General features: G+C 40.0%; 1 protein-coding gene across 1 annotated transcript in view; it reads left to right on the forward strand.

The window, feature by feature from the left end:
- ZNF407 (zinc finger protein 407) overlaps positions 1-24,215 on the forward strand; it is a 464,217-nt gene that overhangs the window by 262,182 nt on the left and 177,820 nt on the right. The window contains exons 5-6 of the mRNA XM_062201806.1: positions 15,770-15,936; positions 20,077-20,160. Of these exons, the coding sequence (XP_062057790.1) occupies positions 15,770-15,936; positions 20,077-20,160 (251 nt within the window). The remainder of the gene's footprint in view (positions 1-15,769; positions 15,937-20,076; positions 20,161-24,215) is intronic.

Raw genomic sequence — 24,215 nt, forward strand, 5'->3', positions numbered from 1 at the left:
CAAGAAGCTACCACCAGCATTTCACAGCCAAGTCGGTGTCAAAGTAGGCACCCGTTTTACTCTGGGGCATAGCCTCATTCAAAAAGTTTGGTCTTTAAATTTAAAAAAAAAAAAAAAAAAAAAAAAAAAAAAAAGGAAGTTTGGTCTTGAGCTTTGGATATTTCCTTGGGAATGTCATTTATCAGAATGCTTCTCATCTGATATCTTCGGCCTTTGATAAAATTTAGTTACATGAAATTATTGAACTCTGGATATTTAACCCACTGTTTCTTGTCTTACTGTACTATACACACTGTGAAAGATATAAAGCATTGAAATTCAATATAAATGTTCTTAAATAGTTTAGAATCTTTTCGGGAATGTGTGTATATGAAAGTAGAAAGTAACTGAAAAGATGGCATGTGTCTTGACAGCGTTGTGTCAACTTGTGAGTGGTAAAGAAGTCACTTTATAATTAAGGTGCTTGTGTAATGTAGAGAATTGAAATGAAGATAGAGCATTAGTGGGAGCTGGTCCAGCTGGAGCTGTTTCCTCTCGGACTGTGACTGTGGGTTACTTGCTGCATGCAGAAGATTGTCTGATGGCCATGCGTGGCTGCTGCTTGCTTTGTGACAGCAGGGCAGGGTGCACAAAGTCACTGCCCTCCGGTGAGCACATCCCTTGTGCTGGCTGGGTGCTGGACTCACCGGGACAGCCCTTGGGCAGCTGGCCAGACGCTTGACTGACTCTTGTGGAACTTTCTCTGCTGTTGCTCCCTGAAAGAGTCTAAAGAGTTGGCAGTATGTTAGGGAGAATCATGTTTTGGATTTTAATTCATTTAAGTCTGAAAAATATTTTGTAAAAAGAAAGTAGAAACAATAAAGAGGTGTTTTGTTTTCTTTTTACCCAAAGGCCTAAACTGGGAAGCCACTTGACTTCAGTTCTATTCTTTCCTAGCCCATAATCGAAAAAGTTTTGTTGCTGTTACTGTTAACCTCATTTTTATAGCTTTAGTTAATTCTGTATTGTAGCTTCCCTAACACTGTACTTATGTCAAGAATACATGTATTTCATCACCTACATCCTTCCAGGTTGGTTTTATGTATGCAAATAAAATTAAAGAAATTTAGTTGAATGTTTTGAATGCTGGAAGGTATACAATAAATGATAATGTTATTCCCCAAAGACTTTTATTTGAGGTGTTGATGATTTGAAATATTTGTGTAAGTGATCTATATTCAGTGTTTATAGATGCCTATCTGCATTTATCTTTTCAAAATAATTCTGAATATATGAGAAGTGGATGAAATCTGCGAATCTGTTTTGTGAAAAGAATTTGTAGCTGCACACATCCAATTTTTAAAGTAAATAATGCTCTTTTGTGTTTAAAGGACGTCAAATTAGTGTCTGATTGTTTTTGCACCCTCATTTGAAAGTTTTTCCCCATCCAGATATGTCTCAACTATATATGCCTCCTCTAGTTTTATTCCTGTCTCAGTACATGTTACCTCGTGCCCATTGCACAGTGTAGGCACATGCCAAGAACAGTGCAGAGCCTACTATTGTTTCATTAAGTGCTTTCCCCCAGTTGAGTCACAATAGCTTTAAAATCCCCAAAGCATATTTTAATATTAATCTACTTTTTCTGTTTTTCCTTGAACTTATGATTTATAAAGGAAAACGTAGAGACTGTACAACATGATCTTTTGATATGTCTATATGTCAGAATATTCTGATATAAAGCAAGCTGCAGTCTATATCAGGTTCTGTGTTGTCTGTGTTGAAATAGTCTACCAAACTAAAATCATATCTTGCCGATGCTCCAGTGCACAAATGCCCCAAGATGTTTACTCTAGAAGTGGACCATAATTGTTGCGCTTGGGACTCAGGTCTCAGAAAGGGTCAATTTTGTACGGAACTCTGAGATTACTGGGCAATACATCTCAACCCTTCCAGCTAATCTTACCTTGAGCTCAAATGGTTCCTTAGATCATCCTGACACGCTGGAAGGCCGAGATGGTGACAGAGTCCAAGACAATGAAATGCCTAAGCTGTCTTTCCCTGCTCCAGCAAATCACACAATCACCATTAGAGAGGCTCGTCTCTGTAGATCTGCAAATACTTTTAAATCTATAGAAGTTCTGTATATATAATACCTACATGATGACCTACAGGACAAATTGCAAACATACCATATTTGGGAATACATAAGATACAATGGGTCGAATAGCTTTTGGCTTTGTAGGATTTCTTTTAAAGAGAATATAAACAGCTTTTTGGGTACATGTGTTGGAACTTGTTTGCTGGAGATGCTTTATTCAGTGAAATTTAATCTATTGCATTTCTACATCCTGTATGAAGTCACGTTTTGGACAGATAGTGACGTTTAGTGTCCTTTAACTGATGTACAAAGATCAGAGTTCAGTACTTTGGTGTCAGTAAGTGGTCCCAACAAGGCTACAGGATCGACAGATTTGAATCCCCTAAGTTATGGGGATAATCCAAGCACCACTTAGGATCAATCATGTTGTCTTTGACTTATTTATGTTGTTCAGAAAAGTATTTTTTGAAAGTGTTCAATAGATCTTTATTGGCGAGTTTGACCTGGTTTTTATTCTTACTCAGTTGTGAGTTAGATAATTCTCCTGGTTTACTATTTATAGAACACAAGTGTTTTATGGCCATGATGAAAAATTAAAAGGTGTTCTAGCACAGTAGTTTTAGAAATACTTGAGTTAAGAACTAGGCATTTCTGTAGAGGATGTGGGGAAAAAGGGACACTAACCCACTGTTGGTGGGAATGCAAACTGGTTAAGCCACTATGGAAGTCAGTCTGGAGATTCCTCAGAAACCTGAATATAACCCTACCATACAACCCAGCCATACCACTCCTTGGAATTTACCCAAAGGAAATTAAATTGGCAAACAAAAAAGCTGTCTGCACCTTAATGTTTATTGCAGCTCAATTCACAATAGCTAAGACCTGGAACCAACCCAAATGCCTATCAACAGTAGACTGGATAAAGAAATTATGGGACATGTACTCTATAGAATACTATACAGCAGGAAAAAACAATGAAATCCGGTCATTTGCAACAAGATGGAGGAATCTGAAAAACATTATGCTGAGTGAATTAAGCCAGTCAAATTAAGCCAGACAAATATCATATGTTCTCCCTGATCGGCGACAACTAACTGAGCACCAAAGGGGAAACCTGTTGAAGTGAAATGGACACTATGAAAAACAGTGACTTGATCGGCTCTTGTCCTGACTGTTGATGTATATTGTAATACTGTATCCATTTTAGTATTTTTGTTTTGTTTTGTTTTGTTCTAGTACTATTGGTTGAACTCTGTAATTAACACACAATTATTCTTAGGTGTTTAAATTTTAACTGAAAAGTGATCCCTGTTAAATATAAGAGTGGGAATAAGAGAGGGAGGAGATGTACAGTTTGGGACATGCTCAATCGGACTTGTCCCAAATGATGGAGTTAGAAACGTGCCAGGGGATTCCAATACAGTCCCCTCAAGGTGGCATGTACCAATGCCATCTCACTAGTCCAAGTGATCAATTTCAGTTCACAATTGACCACACTGATAGGTCTAAGAGTCAAAGGATCACACAAACAAGACTAGTGTCTGCTAATACTAACTGATAGAATCAAAAAGGGAGAGAACAATCCATCATGGGAAGCAGGATACACAGCAGACTCATAGAATGGCAGATGTCCTAAATAGCACTCTGGCCTCAGAATCAGCCCTTAAAGCATTCGGATCTGGCTCAAGAGCCCATGAGAGTATTTTAGGCATGGAAAGCCAAGACACTCTGGAAAAAAAAAAAAAGAAGAAGAAGAAGACCTAAATGAAAGATCTCTGTGAGTGAGATCCCAGTGGAAAGAACGGGGCCATCAAAGAAGGAGGTACCTTTCTCTGAAGGGAGGAGAGAACTTCCACTTTGACTGTGACCCTGTTGAAATAAGATCGAAGTTGGCGAACTCAAAAGGCTAACGCATGCCTTGGCATGCATCAGTTTGCACCCACAAAGAAACACAAAATTTAAAATACTGTTTCAGTACTAGTTATAGCATTACTTCACATTGGACAACACATTAAGGACAGATCCCACATGAGATGTAAGTACACAGTGACTCCTGTTGCTGACTTAACAATTTGACACTCTTGTTTATGGCGTCAGTAATCTCCCTAGGCTCTAGTTATGAGTTGCCAAGGCTATGGAAGCTTTGGGAAGCAGCAGGTTATGGCCCAAGTGATGATCTGTCTCATTCACAGGGGAGACTTGGATTGAGTTCTTGGTTTCTTGCTTTGACCTTCCCCAGCCCTGACTGTTGCAGGCATGTTGAGCGGTGTTCCAGTAGATGGGAACTCTACCTGTCTCTCTTTACTACTCAAAGGAATTTTAAAAAAAGGTTTTTTTTTAAAGTAATAATGACTAAGTGTATAGCAGAAATAAAAATTGCATAGTCCAGCTGAGTCTTGAAGCGTTTTCCCAAGACCGGACATTTTTGAGGTGCTTTATTTCTAGCTCCATGACCCTCTGACCCTACACACTACTTTTGAATCCATAGTATGGAAAGAACTGAGTTGTATTGTTTATATGAAATGATCAAATTTATTACCAAAGGGGTTGAGATCATTCATTCTAATCAAATGTACAGTGTTTTTCTGTAATGCAAGTTTGTGCTACTAATATTTTATATTGATGAAACATTTTCTTGATATATTATTGTAGCACTATAGTATAAGGTCCTTCCAACAACTTTTACAGATTCCATACAAGTCATAGCTTACTGCTGAGTCACTTTATGACAAGTTGATTGAATTGAGACAGATTTTGCTTGGAATTTTTACTAATATCTCAGTTCTATCCCAGGTTAATATATTGAAATGCAAAAGAAAATAATATTGGTAGTATTGATTTTATAGTTGGTTTTTCTTAATTCACACTCTTCCCTGTTTGCATGTTTTTGGTTTTATTGGTAAGGTCCCTCTTATTTATATTTGTTAATTCAGTCTAATACTATATTTGACCATCTCTTTAAATCAGTTGTATCCTGAAACTTAGTAAAATTTTTCCTTTACACACAGATGTCTTAAACTCAGTAAACATTCTCCTGTGCAAGTGAAACAGTTCAAGTTCTTGGCCCTCTGAAATAACCTGCTCGTAGCACGTGCGAGGCACATGCGTGACGCACGTGCTGCGTGGAAGGGGGGACACTGAGGGCTTTGTCGTGCCAGGTGTGTCCTAGCCACATACTCGTGTCTGCGGGTTGTATGGGTGTGTGCTGTATCTCTTTGATCATGTGCATTTCTGAAGGATAAAGCCACCTTTAGATCCTCAGAAAATGACAATCAAATGATTACGGAAAACAAGCACTAAAGAGAGAGAGGAGAGAAAAGAAAAAGAATGTTAAAGTTGTGTAGCTTTCTTTCTGCATTTAGTCCCATGTGCCTCATCTTTTCCACCCGGGCTTTTGCAACTCTTTCTATCTGTATTTACTGATACTTTCCCAACTATTTCATTTTATGTTTACTGATCCTTTTTCTCAACAGCGTTTAAAGCATTTTTAAAAAGTCTCGTGTGTGTGTGTGTGTGTGTGTGTTTTCTAATTATTTCACTGACAATACCATTGACCATTGAATTATAGTTTCCTTCTTGGGAAAAAAGGTGTCTTTCATTAATTTACACGTTTGGACGTAACATGGATCATTGCTAGACACATAGGAGGTTCCAATCCATACTTTTCAGTTGATTGATTGACATGGAAATAATGGAAAGATAATCACTTGAAGATTGTTAGAATTGTGTTATAAGCAGCAAATATTGAATGCCAGAGGATTTGGGATGAAGGTATCAGTAGTGGTTGCAATGCATTTTTTTTGTTTGTTTTAGCCCAAATTATGTATATCAGTGAGAACAATGATTTAAAAGAAATTATCTTTTTATGTTCTCTAAGCAGTAATATCAGTCCCATATTTGTAACCACTATTTTAACCTTCCTTACATAAATCCAGTATTTTCTTACTTAACCTGAAGCAATAAAATTTCATTTGGTCCAGACTGGAGCACTGTGGCAATTTAATATATGTCTTGTTCTCTAGGACTGGACTTCTATGGTTATTTAAAATTGTTTCAACTTTCGAAGCCCTCCGGCCCTGTGATACAGTTGAAAGGAGGTAGTTTTGAAAAGGACAGGACAGCCTAGGACTGGAATGGGTCTCATATGTAGTATAATTCCTTCCACCTGTTCTTCTCAGGGTGGCATTGGAAAGCCCTGTGAGAAACACATGAACTACTCCAGGACTCAGCCAGCTCAGTTCCGTCTTAGTGGACCTTTGTTTGCCAGTGGTGTCCAGTCTGGGCTCCTGGACCCTGTTTAGGTCGGGATGTGTAGCGGGGCTGTTGGGGGAATGTGACCTTTCATCCAAACCAGCCCCATGAGGCCCACCACCTGCTTTCATAAATAAAGTTTTATTGGCTAACTACTGCTCTCATTTATTCACATACTGTGTAGCTGCTTTTGTGCAGCGTCACTAGAGTTGAGTAGTTATGTCAAAAAACGTACGGCCCCTGAAGTTGAAGATGTTGACTGCTTGTCCTTTGTCCTAACTCCGGTCTCAGACGCCATGCTGATGAGTTTCAGAGCATGTAGTGGAACACGAGACATTCCAGCCAACCGTAATACGATAATTTGGACTGGGTCAGCTGAATCTGTGATCTCTTTGATGAAGAAAATTTTCATAAGAGTGAGACTTTGAAAGATGAATTCAAAGTTTGAGGACAAGGCAGTTGTAATCCTTGAATGTATTTCTTTACAATGAGTCATACTCTTCTTGGTTTTTAGTAGACTAAGGCAAGCCTCAGTGGATAAATAGTTTAGTGCCCCTCCCAGAAGTTATTTTGACAAAAAGCTTTTCAACCCTTGAATTGAATTAAAAGAGCCAGAAAAGTATATTTCACAGCTTTTAGAACTTGAGTGACATGAGATGCAAGGTGACAGGCTTGAGCACAAGTGAAGTTAAACTTTTTTCCGACAGTAACACCAGGACCGAGCCGGCTAGCTGGGCACACAGGGATGCAAGGCTGCTGGTGAAGACAGAGGCTCCCTGGTGGCCTGTGTAAAAGCTCTCCAGGGGCGTTTTCCTCCAGCTTTAGTCTGGAAGCCACCCTGGAGCCTCTGGAGCTGAATTTAGAAAACGAAATGCTTTCCAGTCTTAGGTTTCGGAGTTTTCTTGATATAAATTGTGCTTCTGTTAGAATCTGGAACAGGCAGCTCTCAAAGTGTAGCCCAATTCAACATCCTATGTTAGCATGCCATGTTTCAGTGGGACATCTTTGATTTCAGGCTCTATTAAATCATTGAGGCAAAGTTTTTATTTAACCTTTGTACACATACAGGCACACACACAGTACACCGCAGGGGATGGTCAAAGCTGCTCTCAGTGTCTCAGTGCATTTGTATTATGTAGCTTTCTACATAACTTTCTGATTATTCAACTTACAGAAAATAATGAGCAAGTTTTATTTTTCAGGTAATTTAATTTTAAGCTGCATGTTTATATAAGTGTTTAAGCATGGTGCTTTGAAACTTCATGGAAATAAGATGAACAGGATTACTGGTTGAATAGTGTTGGGATACATAATGCAGGTTCAGTGTTTCCTGTGGAAGAATATGTTGTCTAAAAGAATATTACATATTTTTACTCAGCTATTTCCTGAGCCAAAAACAAAATAAGCATATCAAGCTACATGGATAACTAAATAGGCAGATACGGGTTATCATGGCGGATCTTTGACCTTTTCCATTTTCTGTTCTTACCCGTCGGGATGCTTTGTAAGCAGAAGATGCTCATGTGGATTAATTGAGCATTGTCGTTGCTCTCCATGATTGTCTTTCCATGCCCTTTCATATGCTTCTTTGTTCCAGAAAGTGATTACTTCTCAGTTACATGTGCAGCCCTGCAGAAATTCATATGGTGACCATGCTGAGCAAAGACCGCATCATTTTCATTTCATCTCTTGCAGTATTATTACATAATTATTAAAATATAATCATTTAAGAAAGGAGGCTTTTATTCCAAAGAAACTGCCTGCGCTTTGGTACTGTCTGGTAACTTAGAAATTGTTGAGACGTTCACTAGTGCTGGTGTTGGGGTCAACTTTGCATTGCTTCACAGTGCTACCTTCTGTTTGTTCACAGGGACCTATCAACTAAGTTTTTTAATGTCAGTTTTATTTTACAATAATAATCTTGAGTCAGTCAATAACTATGTCACAGGTTTACATGATAATGAATGCATAATTTTTAAATATTTTCACAAAATTTATCTTTCTTTTTGACAAAAATTTCATTTTTAGCATTCCAGATTTTAGTAGAAGTGAGTCTATGTGAGTTGTTAATTCGACAAGACTGGTCTAAAGTGTCATGTAGAGAAGATAAGGAACACCATGTGATTGTTTAACTAAAATTTCATCTTGAATTATGAGAAGTTTTTTAAAAAAATACTTTTTGGGAGATGTTAACATACTCATATTTATTTCAGGTTCTTCTCTTTTTACAAACAGCCAAAAGTTGTAGCAGACATTACATATTTTTTTTTAACTTTTATTTAATGAATATAAATTTCCAGTGTACAGTTTATGGATTACAATGGCTTCCCCCTCCCATAACTTCCCTCCCACCTGCAACCCTCCCCTTTCCCGCTCCCTCTCCCCTTCCATTTGCATCAAGATTCATTTGCAATTCTCTTTATATACAGAAGATCAATTTAGTATAAAGATTTCAACAGTTTGCACCCACATAGAAACACAAAGTGAAACATACTGTTTGAGTACTAGTTATAGCATTAAATCACAATGTACAGCACATTAAGGACAGAGATCCCACGTGAGGAGCAAGTGCACAGTGGCTCCTGTTGTTGACCCAACAAATTGACACTCTAGTTTATGGCGCCAGTAACCATCCTAGGCTGTCGTCATGAGTTGCCAAGGCTATGGAAGCCTTCCAAGTTTACCGACTCTGTTCATATTTAGACAAGGTCATAAAAGACAGTGAGGATAGTAACCAATGATCCTAAGAGTGGCATTTACCAGGTCTGAACAATTATACAGCATTAAGTGGGGAAGAGGACCATCAGTATACACAGGTTGGGAGTAGAGCCATTGGTGGTAGAGTAGAGGTTATGATTACAAAGGAATGAGGCCCAAGTGCACTAGACAGGGCCTAGAACAAAGGACAGAGTCATTATTAGAGGAGCTAAGAAAGGTGCTGTCTAAGCTACAAGTAATTTTTCTGATTGAGAGGCAAACATTACATATTAAATGATTTACTTCTGTAGCTAACATACATTTTTGAGATTTTATCTTAGCTCCTACTAAGATGAACGCGATCCCAGTTTATTTATTGTCATTGCGCTATGCTATTTCATTTTATTATTAAAGCCATTATCTGCCTACTCCCCACCTGATGGATGATTTGATTGTTTAAGATTTATTTTTATGTATTTGAAAGGCAGAGTGACAGGGCAGCAGAGAGAGGGAGCACAAGAGACCTTCCATCTACTATTTCTCTCCCTAGATGGCCAGGACTGTGACCAGGCCACACAGCCAGGAACCCTATACTCCATTGGGGTCACACATATGGTTGTCAGGGGCCCAGAAACCCAGGCCATCCTCCTCTGCCTTCCCAGGCATATTAGCACACTGCATCAGAATTAGAGGAGCCATAACTTGAACCAGTGCTCCGATACAGGCTGCTTCCCTTGCTAACAGAGATATAACTACTGTGCCACAGTGCCGGCCCCAGACTGTTCACGTTTCATTGGTGGAGTTTTTATTTCAGAATCTTGTACATCTGCAGTTTTTGCAATGCCTACGCTGAACTTCCTTGGGTAAAAGACAAGGATTGAACATTTTTTTAAGCATTGTTAGAGCATTTATACTCCAAAATTATCCTGAATTGGATAGATTAGGAAACAACATAAGCATATCATACAGACATGCCTTCCTATTAAAACAAAAAAAAAAAGTAATAAGGCAAATTTTGTCCAAATACCTTTTTCTTTGTATTTCAGTGAAATGTTTACAGGATTCTCTTTATGTTTCTAATAAGTAGCATGAATAATTCACCTAGTAGGATTCAAAAGTTTTTAAATAGCATTAAAAAAAGAATTTGGGCCAGCGCAGTGGCTTAACAGGTTAATCCTCCGCCTGCGGTGCCAGCACACCAGGTTCTAGTCCTGGTCGGGGCGCCAGATTCTGTCCCGGTCACTCCTCTTCCAGGCCAGCTCTCTGCTGTGGCTAGGGAGTGCAGTGGAGGATGGCCCAAGTCCTTGGGTCCTGCACCCCATGGGAGACCAGGAGAAGCACCTGGCTCCTGGCTTTGGATCAGCTCAGTGCGCCAGCCGTAGCGGCCATTTGGGGGGTGAACCAACGGAAAAGAAAGACCTTTCTCTCTGTCTCTCTCTCTCACTGTCCACTCTGCCTGTCAAAAAATATATATATATAATTTGAAGGTGATGAGTATGGAACCTCCTTTTAGAATACTTGATAATGTGGAAAGATGAGGTTATAGATGCAACTTAAAATACAAGCTAAGTGTTTTGATGTAACCTGTCTGTTATGTAATCTGTAGTAGTAGACAAATGCTCTAGTGAAGAGTTTCTCTAAGGCCAAAATATCCAGGAAGAAAATGTTGTTACTCATATAATCATAACTCAGCTCCTTATGAATAATCCCTGTTAACTCTGTACATAATAGCTAGTGATGCCTAGTTTTTGTTTTATCAAGTTACGTCAAAAAGTTCAGACAAAAATAAAGCATTGAATGCATGGATATAGTTTTTTTTTTATATAATACACATTTTCCCTTGTATAGCTGACATTTGAGTATTTAGTCATCTCCCAATTTTTGAAGTCTAGAGACACAGATTTTAATTTTGGCTCTTTGATTACAGTCATTTAAAAAGAGGATGTCAGAGAGGTCCTGAGGCACATGCTGATGATCTCGTGTGCACCCTGGCCTCCAGATTTTACAGATTGGTGAACAGAGGCCCAAGCTCATTGCCACTTTAGCATGGATGCTAATGAAGGTAGCACCTGGACCAGTAACTAAGGAAACTTCTTTTAAACCTATCAAGACCACTGAATAGAATTCTTAGAGTTAGATTTAGGAACCGCTATTTAATTTAGGAGTAATCATTAAGTTTTAAAAATATTTATCTACTTGAAAGGCAGTGTGACAGAGAAACAGACTTGTCTTCCATCTGCTGATTCACTCCCAAGTGCCTGCGTCAGCTGGGCCAGGCTGACTCCGGGATCCTGGAGCTCATCCAGGTCTCCCGCCTGAATGCCAGGGTCCCAAACACGTGACCTGCTAGTGGCTATCTCTTGTGCTGTTTTAGCAGGGAGATGAATTGGGAGTAGAGGTGCTAGAATTTGAGCCAGGACTCAAAACAGCACTCAGATGGGATGTGGGCACACCAAGCAGTGGGTTAACATGGTGTACAACCTATACCTGCCCCAAGGAGTTGCCGTAAGTTTAGGACAAAAGACAGAAGTCAGCTGACTGTTGTCTCATCACTGACAATCAGAGAAAGGGTTTTGTTTCAGAATGTGTCTGAATGGACACCTCAGACCTTGGGCTGTGTAAGGAAAACACTTAAGGAAAAAAAAAGATTTATTTGAAAGGCATAGTTAAATAGAGACAGGGAGAGACAGATAGAGGTAGAGGTCTTCCATCTGCTGATTTATTCCCCAGATGGCCACAACAGCTGCACCTGGACCACAAGAATCCAAGAACCAGGAACCCGAGTTCTCTCATGTGGGTAGCAGGGGCCTAAGTATTTTCGGTTATCTGCTGCTGCTGTCCTAGGTGATTAGCAGGGAGCTGAATCAAAAGTGGAGCATCTGAGGTTGGCGCCGCGGCTCACTAGGCTAATTCTCCACCTGTGGCGCCAGCACCCCGGGTTCTAGTCCAGGTTGGGGTGCCAGATTCTGTCCCGGTTGCCCCTCTTCCAGGCCAGCTCTCTGCTGTGGCCCGGGAGTGCAGTGGAGGATGGCCCAAGTGCTTGGGCCCTGCACCCGCATGGGAGACCAGGAGGAAACACCCGGCTCCTGGCTTCGGATCGGCACAGCGCGCCGGCCATAGCGGCCATTTGGGGGGGGTGAACCAACGGAAAAGAAGACCTTTCTCTCTGTCTCTCTTTCTCACTTTCTAAATCTGCCTGTCAAAAAAGAAAAAAAAAAAAAAGTGGAGCATCCAGAACTCGAACTGATGCCCATATTGGGTGCTGGCATCGCAGGCGTAGGTTTAACCACAGTGCTGGCCCCAGGAAAGCATTTCTTGATAGGAATTATGTCACACGGTGTACAATTAAAATCACTTCCCTCAGACTCTTCACAGCACCCCTCCGTTGTATTGTGATTTCCCCACATTGCTCTTGAGAGTCTGCTATCATTTTGATTTGCTTTCCTTTTTTTCCTTTCGAGATCTCCTTCTATCTGGTAGAGGGAACGGGCGGGTTACAAGCAGCTCCTTTCTCTTGTCAGTGTGAACGTGTTGCTTGGCATTCTCAGCTTCTTAATTCACTTCCTGAAATACACACCAAGACCTATTGCCTAAGAGCTGCCAGTGACCTTGAAGCCTCGTGCCTCTCCTGAGCCCTGGCCCTGCGCTGACCACACTATCTGACCTTTGCAGAGCCAATCACAGCTGTTTCTGAAAATTAATTTATTCACGTTCAGAATTTTAAAAATTGAATTTTAAATGTTTAGTGTACAGAGGAATGTGAGGGGGAAAAATGCAGTAATATGGCTGATATCCGTGTATGTCAGTCTTGGTATATCTTGGAAATCTGCCGCAATTTGTGAAATAACACAAATGTTAAGGAGAGAGGACCCACTGGGTGAGGAGTGGGAGCCTGGAGTACCCAGGGCCCCCATCTTGCAGTGATACAAGCATCTCACCACTGATTGTGCCGTCTGGGGCACCAAGGCAGCGAGGCCCTTCATCATAGTTCTCTTTATCCACTGGTCAAAAAGCACGTCAGAGGCACACCAGAGTGAAACCGAGGACCGTCGTCTTTTGGGTGCCTGTGTGATTTACCTTCTCAAACAGTTGTTAGTCAAGGTACTGTAAAAGTCTCCTAGCTGCTGAGTTTTCACAAAACCTCTCTTTCATATGTTAGAAATTCAATTGAAGAAGAAATGTCTACCCTTTACTACAGCCTCATGCCCGTCACAGGGCTCCGCGCTGGGGGTGCGGGAGCGGCAGGTTTGGAAGCACAGCCGGCTGGCCCGTCAGTGCCTGTGCTCCCAGCTCCAAGATCTCAATGCATTGCCTTTCGCCAGAGTCTTCCCTGTTGGCTCTGCATTTCCAGTTGACACCTGTCATTTAATTTCTGGTTCATTGCTGCTGCTAGAAGGCATCTCTGGTTTCTGTTGTTGTAATTGTTTTTCTGATGTTGAGTTTAGTTTTGTGGATGATTTAGCTCTCTTACTGGCGTTATGATTTCCTTGAGAGCCCAGCTGACCCCGTTTCCTCCTTGATTTCTCTCTGGGCTCTAGAAAGGTGTTTTGGTATAGTGGGTGTCGAGGGGTTCCTTGTGCCCTTTCAGACTCACACCCATGCCCTGAGAGCGGATCTCCTGTCTTGGCCTCTGTTCCATCCTGGAGAGTCCCCAGGGTGCACTCCTGAAGGAAGGGCTGGGACCCTGGGGAGGTGGCAGCGGCCTGCAGGTACTTTGAGTACATGGTCCCAGGACACATCTTACAGTTGAGGAGGTCTGAATCTCCACAGGAGCAGTCGACACTGCGATATTTCCAGTTCATTTCCAAGTGCCAGTGAGTGAACCAGCTCACTTTTGTGAAGCAGTGAGGTTTCCTGAAAGTCGAGTGGTGATCTTAGTTTGTTATCTGGCTTCCGCCATTTCACAGCAGGCTCTCAGGTTTGGTTGAACATTTTTACTACATGTGAGTGATAGAGTACGTATATTGAGGCTTCATGGATGTAATTGTGTTAAATGTACATCATGGTAGATTTAAAAATGAAGGATTTGTTTTGTCATCTATAAAGTTGTTATACAGTCTAGGGAACTGTTCGTTAAAAGATAACATCTCCTTAACCTCCTTACTTCTTTCCTATAGGAGAAGGTTAGATCTACAATAAATACATGAAGAAATAAGTAGATAGGGGAATTCATCTTGGAAATAAGATCCCTGTCATGGTTTTGAAATGTTAAATGCATGAAGACCCATCAACGAGATAAACGGACATGATATTTTTATAGTGCATTTCAGAGTATTTAGTTACATTTGTCATCTCCAGTACTAGTAAGCAGTGATCAGATGACAGTAATTTCAAAGTCCGTCTGTACTAATGGGTGTAACTTTAGTGTCTTCTCACATACATTATATACATAAATAAACTGGCAATTTTCATCTTTTAGTATTAGTGATGCACTTCAAATAGGGCATTTTAAAAGAATTTAGCCTTTGATGTCTTTTATATTTAAGATCTAACTTTATAAACATATAGCGATAAATGATAAAAGAAGAGGGGTTTGTATAAAAGTCAGTTTCTTGGTTCAGTCAGTAGGAACTTAGGAAACCGCATAGTTAATTTGTTAAAGTAATTCACAAGTGCCTCAAAACGGGCGTTAGTGAGTGACTGGGGGTCGGGATTCTTTGTTCCTAAGAGGTTAAGGTTAAATCCCTTCTGTGAAAGTATACATTCTTTCTGCAACTCCTTATTTATATCATAATTTACAGCACAGATACTGTGATGTTATTTTTTAGGGGAATTAGCTGCATAAAAGTATAGCCCAATTTCTGGTAACTGTCCCAAGACACTATGGTTCCTGCGTGCTTTGGCACATAGCTTATCCTCCTACTACAATACCATCCTAAATTAATTAGCTGGATACTGTTAATCATAGGAATTTCTTGAGATTCCGTTATATTAAAAATAACAGGTAAATTTTTGGTATGATTTTGTGAATGCAAGTGGATAGGGACTGCAGATCAATCTGAGGAAACAATAATTTTGAGCGTGGTTCATATTCCCATTGTTATTAAAAGAATCAAAAGATCTTGTTCTGTGAACTGTGAGTAGGCAAGGTTTTCTCATGTAAGTACTAAGTTGTTATTTTCATTTTTTTTCATATAGGTGGTGATTGCAGTTTCTTCTTGTCTCAGGCATGTTTTCTACAAACCTTTAGATACACCGTATTTCTGTCTTTTGTCAAAGGGCACTTTGTGTCCCTGTTTGGTGACGCAGAAGAACCCTGGTTTAGGGAGCACCTTGGGGTTCCTCTTCTGCAGGGAGCGAGGAGGTGTGGGGCGCTGGTGTGGTTGAGCAGTGGTGCTGTTCCCACAGCCCCAGCGCCCGCCTGGCAGGCAGCAGGGCTTGTCTGAGCAGTTGAGTATGGATAGCATTTCATTTAGCCTTTGCTCTGACAGCCCATGCCCTGGATAAGTGGTGTAGGCCTACACAGGTGAAATCTATTCTCACTTTTGCCTCAGGGGTGACTGGACTGTAACAGAATTTTTCAAACCCGTTGGGCCCAACCGCAAAGCAGAGAATAAATGGCTGAAGTGCCAGGCCTGGACAGAAAAATCAATGCCTGGTTATACAGACATGACAGACCCGGCCAGCAGTTCTTGCAGAAGCTGTGTGTGCACCACACCGGAGGGTCATGGCACGCTCTGGTGGGGCCTTGGTGGCAGTGTGCCGGCTGTATTCACATTGTTTTCTCTCTCCTCTGTGCAGGAAATTTACATGCCACTTATGTGATAGGAGCTTCACGGAGAAGTGGGCCCTCAACAACCACATGAAGCTCCACACAGGAGAAAAGCCGTTTAAGTGCAGCTGGCCCACGTGCCACTACTCATTCCTCACGGCCTCGGCCATGAAAGACCACTACAGGACGCACACAGGTGTGCCACGCCACCCCCATCCCAGAGGCGGGTGCCGGGGCTGGGGATGTGCCCACTGGTCGTCTCGAGAGTTGTCTGTGAGAATGATGTCCTTCTGTAGAGCTCACTTCTAGATTGTGGTAATCACATATGAAAATCGATTGTAATGGAGAAGGGGTGTAGTGCCCTTCATTGCTGACCACTGATAGTCAGGGTCATCTTAAGAGGACATTTTAGTGTGTGTGCACACTTGTGACCATGCGTGCGTCTAAACAAAATCAGTTCATATGTGGCAGCTCATGTGTGGAGTGTGTGTGTGTGTGTGTGTGTGTGTTTATATAGGTGTATATATTTGTATGGGTTTAAGCACATCTTTTTAGAAGATTATTTAGGGAGATTAAATTTTTGAAGAGAACGAGTCTTGGATTTTGTTGCTGACATAACCTAAATCCCATAATGTTTTTGAACATTGTTGAATCTTGATTTTATGTGCCCTTTAAGAAATTTTGAATCACTGTTTCTTTCAGGGGGTAAAGTTATCAGATCCAAGAGTTTTGATAATTAAGAGACTAATCAGAATTTAGCCACTGCTTTTTAAGAAAATTCACATATAAACAGTCTAGATTCCCATATGTTTACATCAAAACATCCAAAGGACTGAGTGGCATTTAAACTATTGGTATTTACAGCGCCATTGAGAATGCACTCAGAATTTTTGTTTTAGGTTTTTGTAATATGTATTCCATCACTACCCTGTTGTTATACGCTATGTTGAGCACTTGTTTTTCTTTGTCTAAGTACAGTGGCCCACAACTGGCTTGTGAGCCCATCTTTGAGTACCCATCTTACAGCCCTGTGTTCCTGTGAGCTGTTTGATATTTCTGTGGCCTCCTTTCTGTTTACACCTCTCAGAATGAATTTTGTTTCAGGGAAAACAAAATAATAAATTTTAATCAGCATTCCCAAATGTTTTCTGATTGCCAAGCATCCTGTATTACTGTTAGAAATTATAGGTTGAAAGTTCTTCTGCGGCAGTTGGTGGGAAGCCCAGGCCTCCTTAGCCTCCCTGACAAGGGTGTTGACGATTTAAGGTCTCCAGCCTGCCCTGAGAGATCACTTATATCGAACAGCAGATGAAAAGCCAGTGCAGATGTAATTTATCGTCGGCGTTTCCTTCTAAAGAATAATTGTGGAGACTTGGCTGGATCAATAATATGGATTTTTGTTGTTAGGTCTTGTAGTGTGCACCATAATGAGAGATAGGGGACAGTGGCTGTTTTCTAATAGAAAATAAAGGATTGGTTTCCATGTCTTTCTACATTTGAATGCAAAATGGCACACTTGAAACTAATTCAAGTTGTTACAAAAAGAAGTCCCCTATTGTATCTCTGCTATCATGCAAATATACCTTGCTAAATGAACTCCTCTGTACTGAGGAAATATTGTATTTAATTTTGTCTTAAAAGTTTATTTTTTTTTCCTAAAAAAAAAAAAAAAAAAAGCCCCTAACTGTTGGCTCACTATTCAACCCTAACCCTTTACCTGCTAAAAAAAAAAAAGTGAAAATTGAAAATTGAACTTAGAATGAAAAACAAATCAGGCCACCACAGTAAATGTGACATATAATTCATTGGAGACTACCTTCCTAAATAAAATCCTACACATCAAAAAATCAAGGTCACCATTGTATCTATGCTCAAATCACATGAGAAATTAATAATTTTATTTTTGTATTTGCACATAGACAAGGGAAGGGAGTAAAATAGTATATGCAGAATATGAACACAGTAACTTCAAAGCATTTGTGGAAAATGGAATTAAAACATAAGAATATTTTGATGTGATGCAATATTGAAATACACATACGTGTTTTCATAATATGCATTTCCTATAATCTTTTTTTTTTAAATTTAAATTTATTTTTGGACAGGCAGAGTGGACAGTGAGAGAGAGGGACAGAGAGAAAGGTCTTCCTTTGCCGTTGGTTCACCCTCCAATGGCTGCCTCAGCCAGCGCATTATGGCCGGCACACCGCGCTGATCCGAAGGAAGGAGCCAGGTGCAGGGCCCAAGCACTTGGGCCATCCTCCACTGCACTCCCTGGCCACAGCAGAGAGCTGGACTGGAAGAGGGGCAACCGGGACAGAATCCGGTGCCCCGACCGGGACTAGAACCCGGTGTGCCGGCGCCGCAAGGTGGAGGATTGGCCTGTTGAGCCACGGCGCTGGCCCCTATAATCCTTCTAAGACCCCTCTTATACACAGCGTATCTGTCTACTTGTAGGGAATATGACGATCATGAGGATTTTTCTGTGCTTGCTAATATTTTCAAAGAAGTTTATAAATAACAGACAGGAAGAATACTTTTCATGAACCAAAAGTAATAAGTATACTCTTTGCTCATTAGAAATTGTGGAAGTTGGATGATAAAGCACCAATATTCCCCTTACCACCCACCAACTAATGCATGTGTGTGTAGACCTCATGGGCATGTGTGTGTTCTGGCTGAAACATGCATTCCCACACAAGAGTTAAAACCCTCAAAACTATGCTGACAAATAAATTACTGAGAACAATTGTGCCTTAACGAAGAATAGTGTGTTAGTATTAATGAGCAAACTGTCTTTAGGGATCAAAAGAGTCTATTCTCAGTGTTATTTAATTGATAATACAGCTAGTTAGAAAGATTTATATTTCAAATTGATTAAATAATTAAATGAGTGATTATAATTAAACTTTATTCTTCACAGCTCATCTCCTCTATTCTTTCTGCATTGAAATAATGATACCAAAGAGTAAACTTAACCACAAAATAGGAAAGTAAAGATAGTAAAAATATTTAAATTTGGCTTTATTTTTGAATGATAATAATGAAAATTTTAACATACCATTGGGAAATATATTTAAACATTTTAGTTAAAATTCACATTAATATGTGTTCATTTAATTTTGAAAAGCCAATAATACTGTTAAGATAAGATTATTTTTTATCAAAGTTATTGTGCTTTCCTATGTTTACGTTTATTCTACCCTTTAAAAAGCAATTATAATTTCCAAAATGCTACAGCAAAAATTTCTGTTATAACATACCAGAATGTTTGGAACAAAGCAGGCTGACACAGGCACACCCTGGGAAGACTTGTTGCATTAAATATCTAAATGAGTAAAGTAGATAAAGATAGATACAATGATTTATTTTATTTCTGGAAAGTATTTTATAATTTCAATGCATCCCTGTAGGGTTAGCATTTTTATTCCATTTTGTCCTTCTTTGTGAATCTTATGGGATGAACTGCCTAGCTAGCCAGCACTTATTGCCTTAACGTGCTACAATAGAAAGATATATTGCATTTATAAACTGTAGAGCAGAATGTTAGCTTGTATAAAGAAGCTTTAAAGAAAATGAGCATTTGCAGACTTTTAACAAACGCTAAGTCTGTCAAATCTGTCTCCCATTGTTGCAGAGATTTCCAGTTTAGAGCTATCATTACAGATAAAAAATAGGAATGTTTGTGTGATTTCTTCAGCAATCGCTAGACTTCCTTTTTTTATGCCACAGAAGTTTGAGAAACAAACAGCATTGAATTACTGTTTGTACTGAGTCATGTAGATTTTATTGTTACTTGGGAACTTCAGTATCTTTAAGGAAACCATTTAATTCATATTATTAAGTAAGAAGTGACTAGAGAAGACCTTGATAGAATCAGCTAAAACTAATTCAGTGCTCTTAAGTATTTAGAAAATTTGGTATGTTTCATTTCAGTAGAATCATACATACTGTATATTACCTATTCCAAGCAGTCTTTACTCAGCTTAGAAAGGCCAGATGTATGGGAATTGTAAAAAATCAGGATATGCATAAAAACTGTTCAAGTGCATAAAGCAGCCCCATCTGGAAGACATCTACCAGAAATGAAGTTGTACAAAACCATTCCATTGATAATAAAGCTAATTTTTATGGGTCTGACAAGTATGTAATTATGTTCAGTGGTGCTTTTCAGATTTTATCACAGTCAATAAACCGCAGTGGTAATTTCATTCCCATTTGACATATTTACATGGAAACATTTGATTGGAGGAATTAGTAACCCTGAAAGCCTTGATAGATATGTTTTAATGATCTGTGACCTCCGCAGTCCCTCATCTGTTTATTGTTGCAACAGGCGAGAAGTCGTTTCTATGTGACCTCTGCGGCTTTGCCGGTGGGACCCGGCACGCCCTCACCAAGCACCGCCGGCAGCACACAGGTCAGTACCAAGTCCATCCCAGCTGCTTTGTGCAGGGACCAGCACGAGGCGTCAAACTCATCCATTACCTTTCCACTGTATTTTTATGAATCAGTTTACTTGAGGGATTACAAAAAATCCTGTTGGCATAATATGAGATTTGAAGTGGCCTGTTTTTGTTTTTTTAATATATATTTAAAAATAAGATATGTTAACGTGTTTCAGGGATCAAGTGTCCTTGGTAAATTCATGTTAAGCGAGAGAAAAAGACCAGTTTGACTCCAAAAGCCCAGTAGTACAAGGCTGTTTTCTCTGTAGTGAAGGTTCTGCCTTGGGTTTGGGGATGGGAACCAGGGAGTGCATGTCGCCTGACATTCTCTCTACCCACCTGCCTCTGCAGCTGCCCTTGTACTCTGACCTTTTCTTTCTGCCTGCCCTGCACTGCCCTCCTGTTCATCAGCTCACGGGCAAGCAGACATGAATTCAAGTCCTGGCTATTTCAGTTGTTCTTGCTATCTAAAGTAGATAACAATGAAGAAGCAATGTAAGAGGTGATTATGGACATTGGAGAAGATCTTTTTTCCCCCCATCATGCACATTTTGGGTGACTTAACAACAAGAATAACAACAACAACAAAAAAAAAAAATGGGTTCTTTGATTAGGAACAGTTAATGATGAAAAGTTTTAAACATTTTTCAAATTTTATTACCTACTTGATATAGTCTAATGGATTTCACCAGTAATTATTTTCATGATTCCAAATTGTATGTGCCTGAGCCTGTTTATCTATGGCAGTTGTGCTTGTAGTAATTAACAGAATCACTATGTCAAATGTTTCCTGCTTCAAATGAGAAGTCATGGGGTATCCCCATTGATAGCTACATGTTGTACTTTTCTCTGAGTACCACGAAAATGGTTGAGTTTGGCCAATATACCCAAAATGATATGAAATAAAAATAGTTTAAATATATCATCTGTGAGCACTATGATTCTTGATTTGCTGTATTTAGGTATATAGTTGGTTTCACTACCCCATGTAGCATTTTCATGATCAGCGAGAATTAATAGTTGCTGATCCTCTTAGTAGATTGAGTCTATATGACTTGGGTTTCCATTTGGAGCAGGACTTAGCTGTTGAGTCGAAGGGACATTTGCAATGTTTAGCGTGATGTTAGACACAGGAATTGAGTGTGGAGCATGGACACTTCATCTTAAGTGCGTAGGAGCCACCTGTGCACTCATTCTTTTAATCCACCAACTTGAGGACTCTCTGTAAGAGAGGACTCTGTGTAAGGCCTCTGTCATGAGGCCTAGTGCATGGCAGTTGTCCTTGAGTGCTGTCCTGGAGTTGGACATCTTTGGAGTAACACTGCTCATGAAGAGTTTTAGTGTTGACAGAGTGTTCAGTTTATTGGTGCAAATTGTCACTATTTGAGTGTCATTGTAGTTTGCCTTTCCTCACCTGGTGTGGTCCCAGGGGACAAGAGTCTCTCCCTTTGTGTCCCCCTACCAGTGGGTCAAGCCCCCTCTTCCCAGCACAGTGGAGACAGGGATGCTGCAGTCACTGGCGTTCCAGGTGATAGATCGATCAGCAAGCCTGCATTGAGCCAGCACAACTTTATATTTTATGTCAGGTCCAGAGGCTCCTTATTACTTTGCTATTAACTTTATACCATATAGGACAATGTCGCACAGACAGGGGTATCTGTCTTTTTGGCATTTATCTGCCTCTGTGGCACAAATCAAACATGATTCTTTAATACCAAAGTCAGTTCTTAAGACTGTTAACTTCGACAAAACAGCTTAGTAAAACTCAGTCTAGGCACTTAGTTTTTATGCTGGATTTAAAATATTTAAGCAACATACAACTTTTCCCCCTAGGCCAAAACTGAATGGTGTGTTTGAAATCTGTGTTCCTCAGATGTTTTCCTCTTTGACATGGTTTCCCTATTTACCACAGACTCCCCACACAAATTACAATCAGCTTGGAAAGAGATAAGTATCCAAAGTGTTCCAAATGGCGTAAATAATTCCCTCCTGCAATACTGACTGTCTAGGGGGTTGACACGACACATCTTCCATTCCAAGATTTACTTTTATCACCTGTCAGAGACCCTTGATTCAAGGGCACAGGAGCAAATCCTCACATGCACTTGAGATTCTTGGCCGGCTTAATAACCCCAGCCTGCCCTAAGGAATGCAAAGTGTGTATTCTGAGAAACGTGGCCAGGCACTCTGAAGGATGGTTGACGTGCAGAGGGATGCACACCGTGCCGACAGCCATCGTGGTGTCCTTGCTCTGTCTTTTGTTTACTTTTCTATCCATGGTGCTGAAGGTGCAACGTATCCCTTCCTTGTTACTTTGTCCAAGGTTATTGCTTGTGAGGGAAACTATGCAAAGCAGCAGTCTAAACTGATAGGTGCTGTTAGGTCGTATGAGGGAGAAATGGGATGGAAATTGGCCACATTCTGCTTATTTGGATAGGCTGCATACAGGTAACCCTGCTGAGTTACAGATATTGTGTTGAGAATAGTTCACTCTTCCTCATGGTTCCAGTGGTTCATGTCTGGGCTGGAATGACAGAGTGTGTAGAAGCAATGCTCCCAGTCAGTCTACCTTCCATAAAAAACGTGCCTTGGAAACTGTGTAGACCTTTTAAAAATAATGCTTGTTGCATCTCAATCAAGAAACAAACTCAAATTCTGATTTCAACTTTGTAAAATTTGTTTTTAAACCCAACAGTCTAGAAGCTGGATTTATGTTTTTGACTATGCAAGTAAATTGAGACTAACAAACGAGGAACTCCTGTGCTTCTGCAACTTATTTTCCTGATTTGTTGCCAAATTATATACTAAGAGCAATAATGTTGAATGTGTAACAAAACTGATGAGTTTTAAATTAACTCATATACAGATTTGAATAAACTGCAGTCTGTATTAACTGACAAGGTGTTCCTACGCCATCAGTCACTCAGATGCGTCAACCTTCCTTAGCCTAAGACTTAATTCAGCATCATATTTCAGTAGCATAATATTTTCCCCTGCCAGTCAGTATGATTCATAATTTCTTAATATTGCACAGTGTAATCTATGGCATTATCAGAGTGAATAAAAAATAACCATTTATAGTTTACTGTAATATGATACTAGCTTCATGTGAATTTCAAATTATTAGAATTATAGAGAATATTAATGGCATTATTTAAAAATATTGTTAAATTTAAATTGTGTCACATAAAAATGCCATGAATGTTTGTTTGTTTATTTTTAAACTTATTCAAGAGGCAGAGAGACAGAAGAGACAGACAGTTAGACGGAGGCTGCTCCTCTCCTCTCGTACACTCTCCAAACACCCACAATACTGGGGCTGGCCCAGGCTGTACCTAGGAGCTGGAAACTCAGTTCAGGCCCCCCATGTAAGTGGTAAGGACTCAAGCACTGGGACCATCATCCCCTGCTTCCCAAGCACATTAACAGGAAGCTGAGAAAGAAACATAGAATAGCTGAGACTCAAATGAGACTCTCTGACATGGCATGTAGCCCTCCCAAGAGAGAGCTTAACCCACTGTGCCCCGACACCTGCCCCTGAACACCTTTCTGAAGGAGCTTATGTTGAACTCCCAAACAAAGAAAATTATGTTTAAAGACCCAGTGATCGTTAGTTCATACTGTGGACTAGGGCAATGAGCTTGACAAACATCTTTACCCCTACCAGACACCTGCCACACCCATGAGAAACGGTAGCTTAAAGACGTCTCCACAGTTAGCATTATAAACAAGGTACCAGTGAGCTGGAGTTCCAGAGCATTTTATATGTGTGATTGGAATAAGGAGACATAAGAATATATTTGTGCATATGTGTAATGAGCAAAATATATAAATTGCTTGAACATTTAGATTCATTATATTAAAAGTGGAAGTATTATATTATCTATCTTAAAGTCTCACACAGCTATCATGATCATGACTGTATTGTTTTGGAATAAAGGTGAACAAGATTAGAATCCAGAAATAGGCCTGTGCATGTATTTGACAATTATTTTCAAGCAAAGCAGATTAATTAGAGATAAATCTA

Source organism: Lepus europaeus, chromosome 9 (assembly GCF_033115175.1).
Source record: "Lepus europaeus isolate LE1 chromosome 9, mLepTim1.pri, whole genome shotgun sequence".
Taxonomy (NCBI): domain Eukaryota; kingdom Metazoa; phylum Chordata; class Mammalia; order Lagomorpha; family Leporidae; genus Lepus; species Lepus europaeus.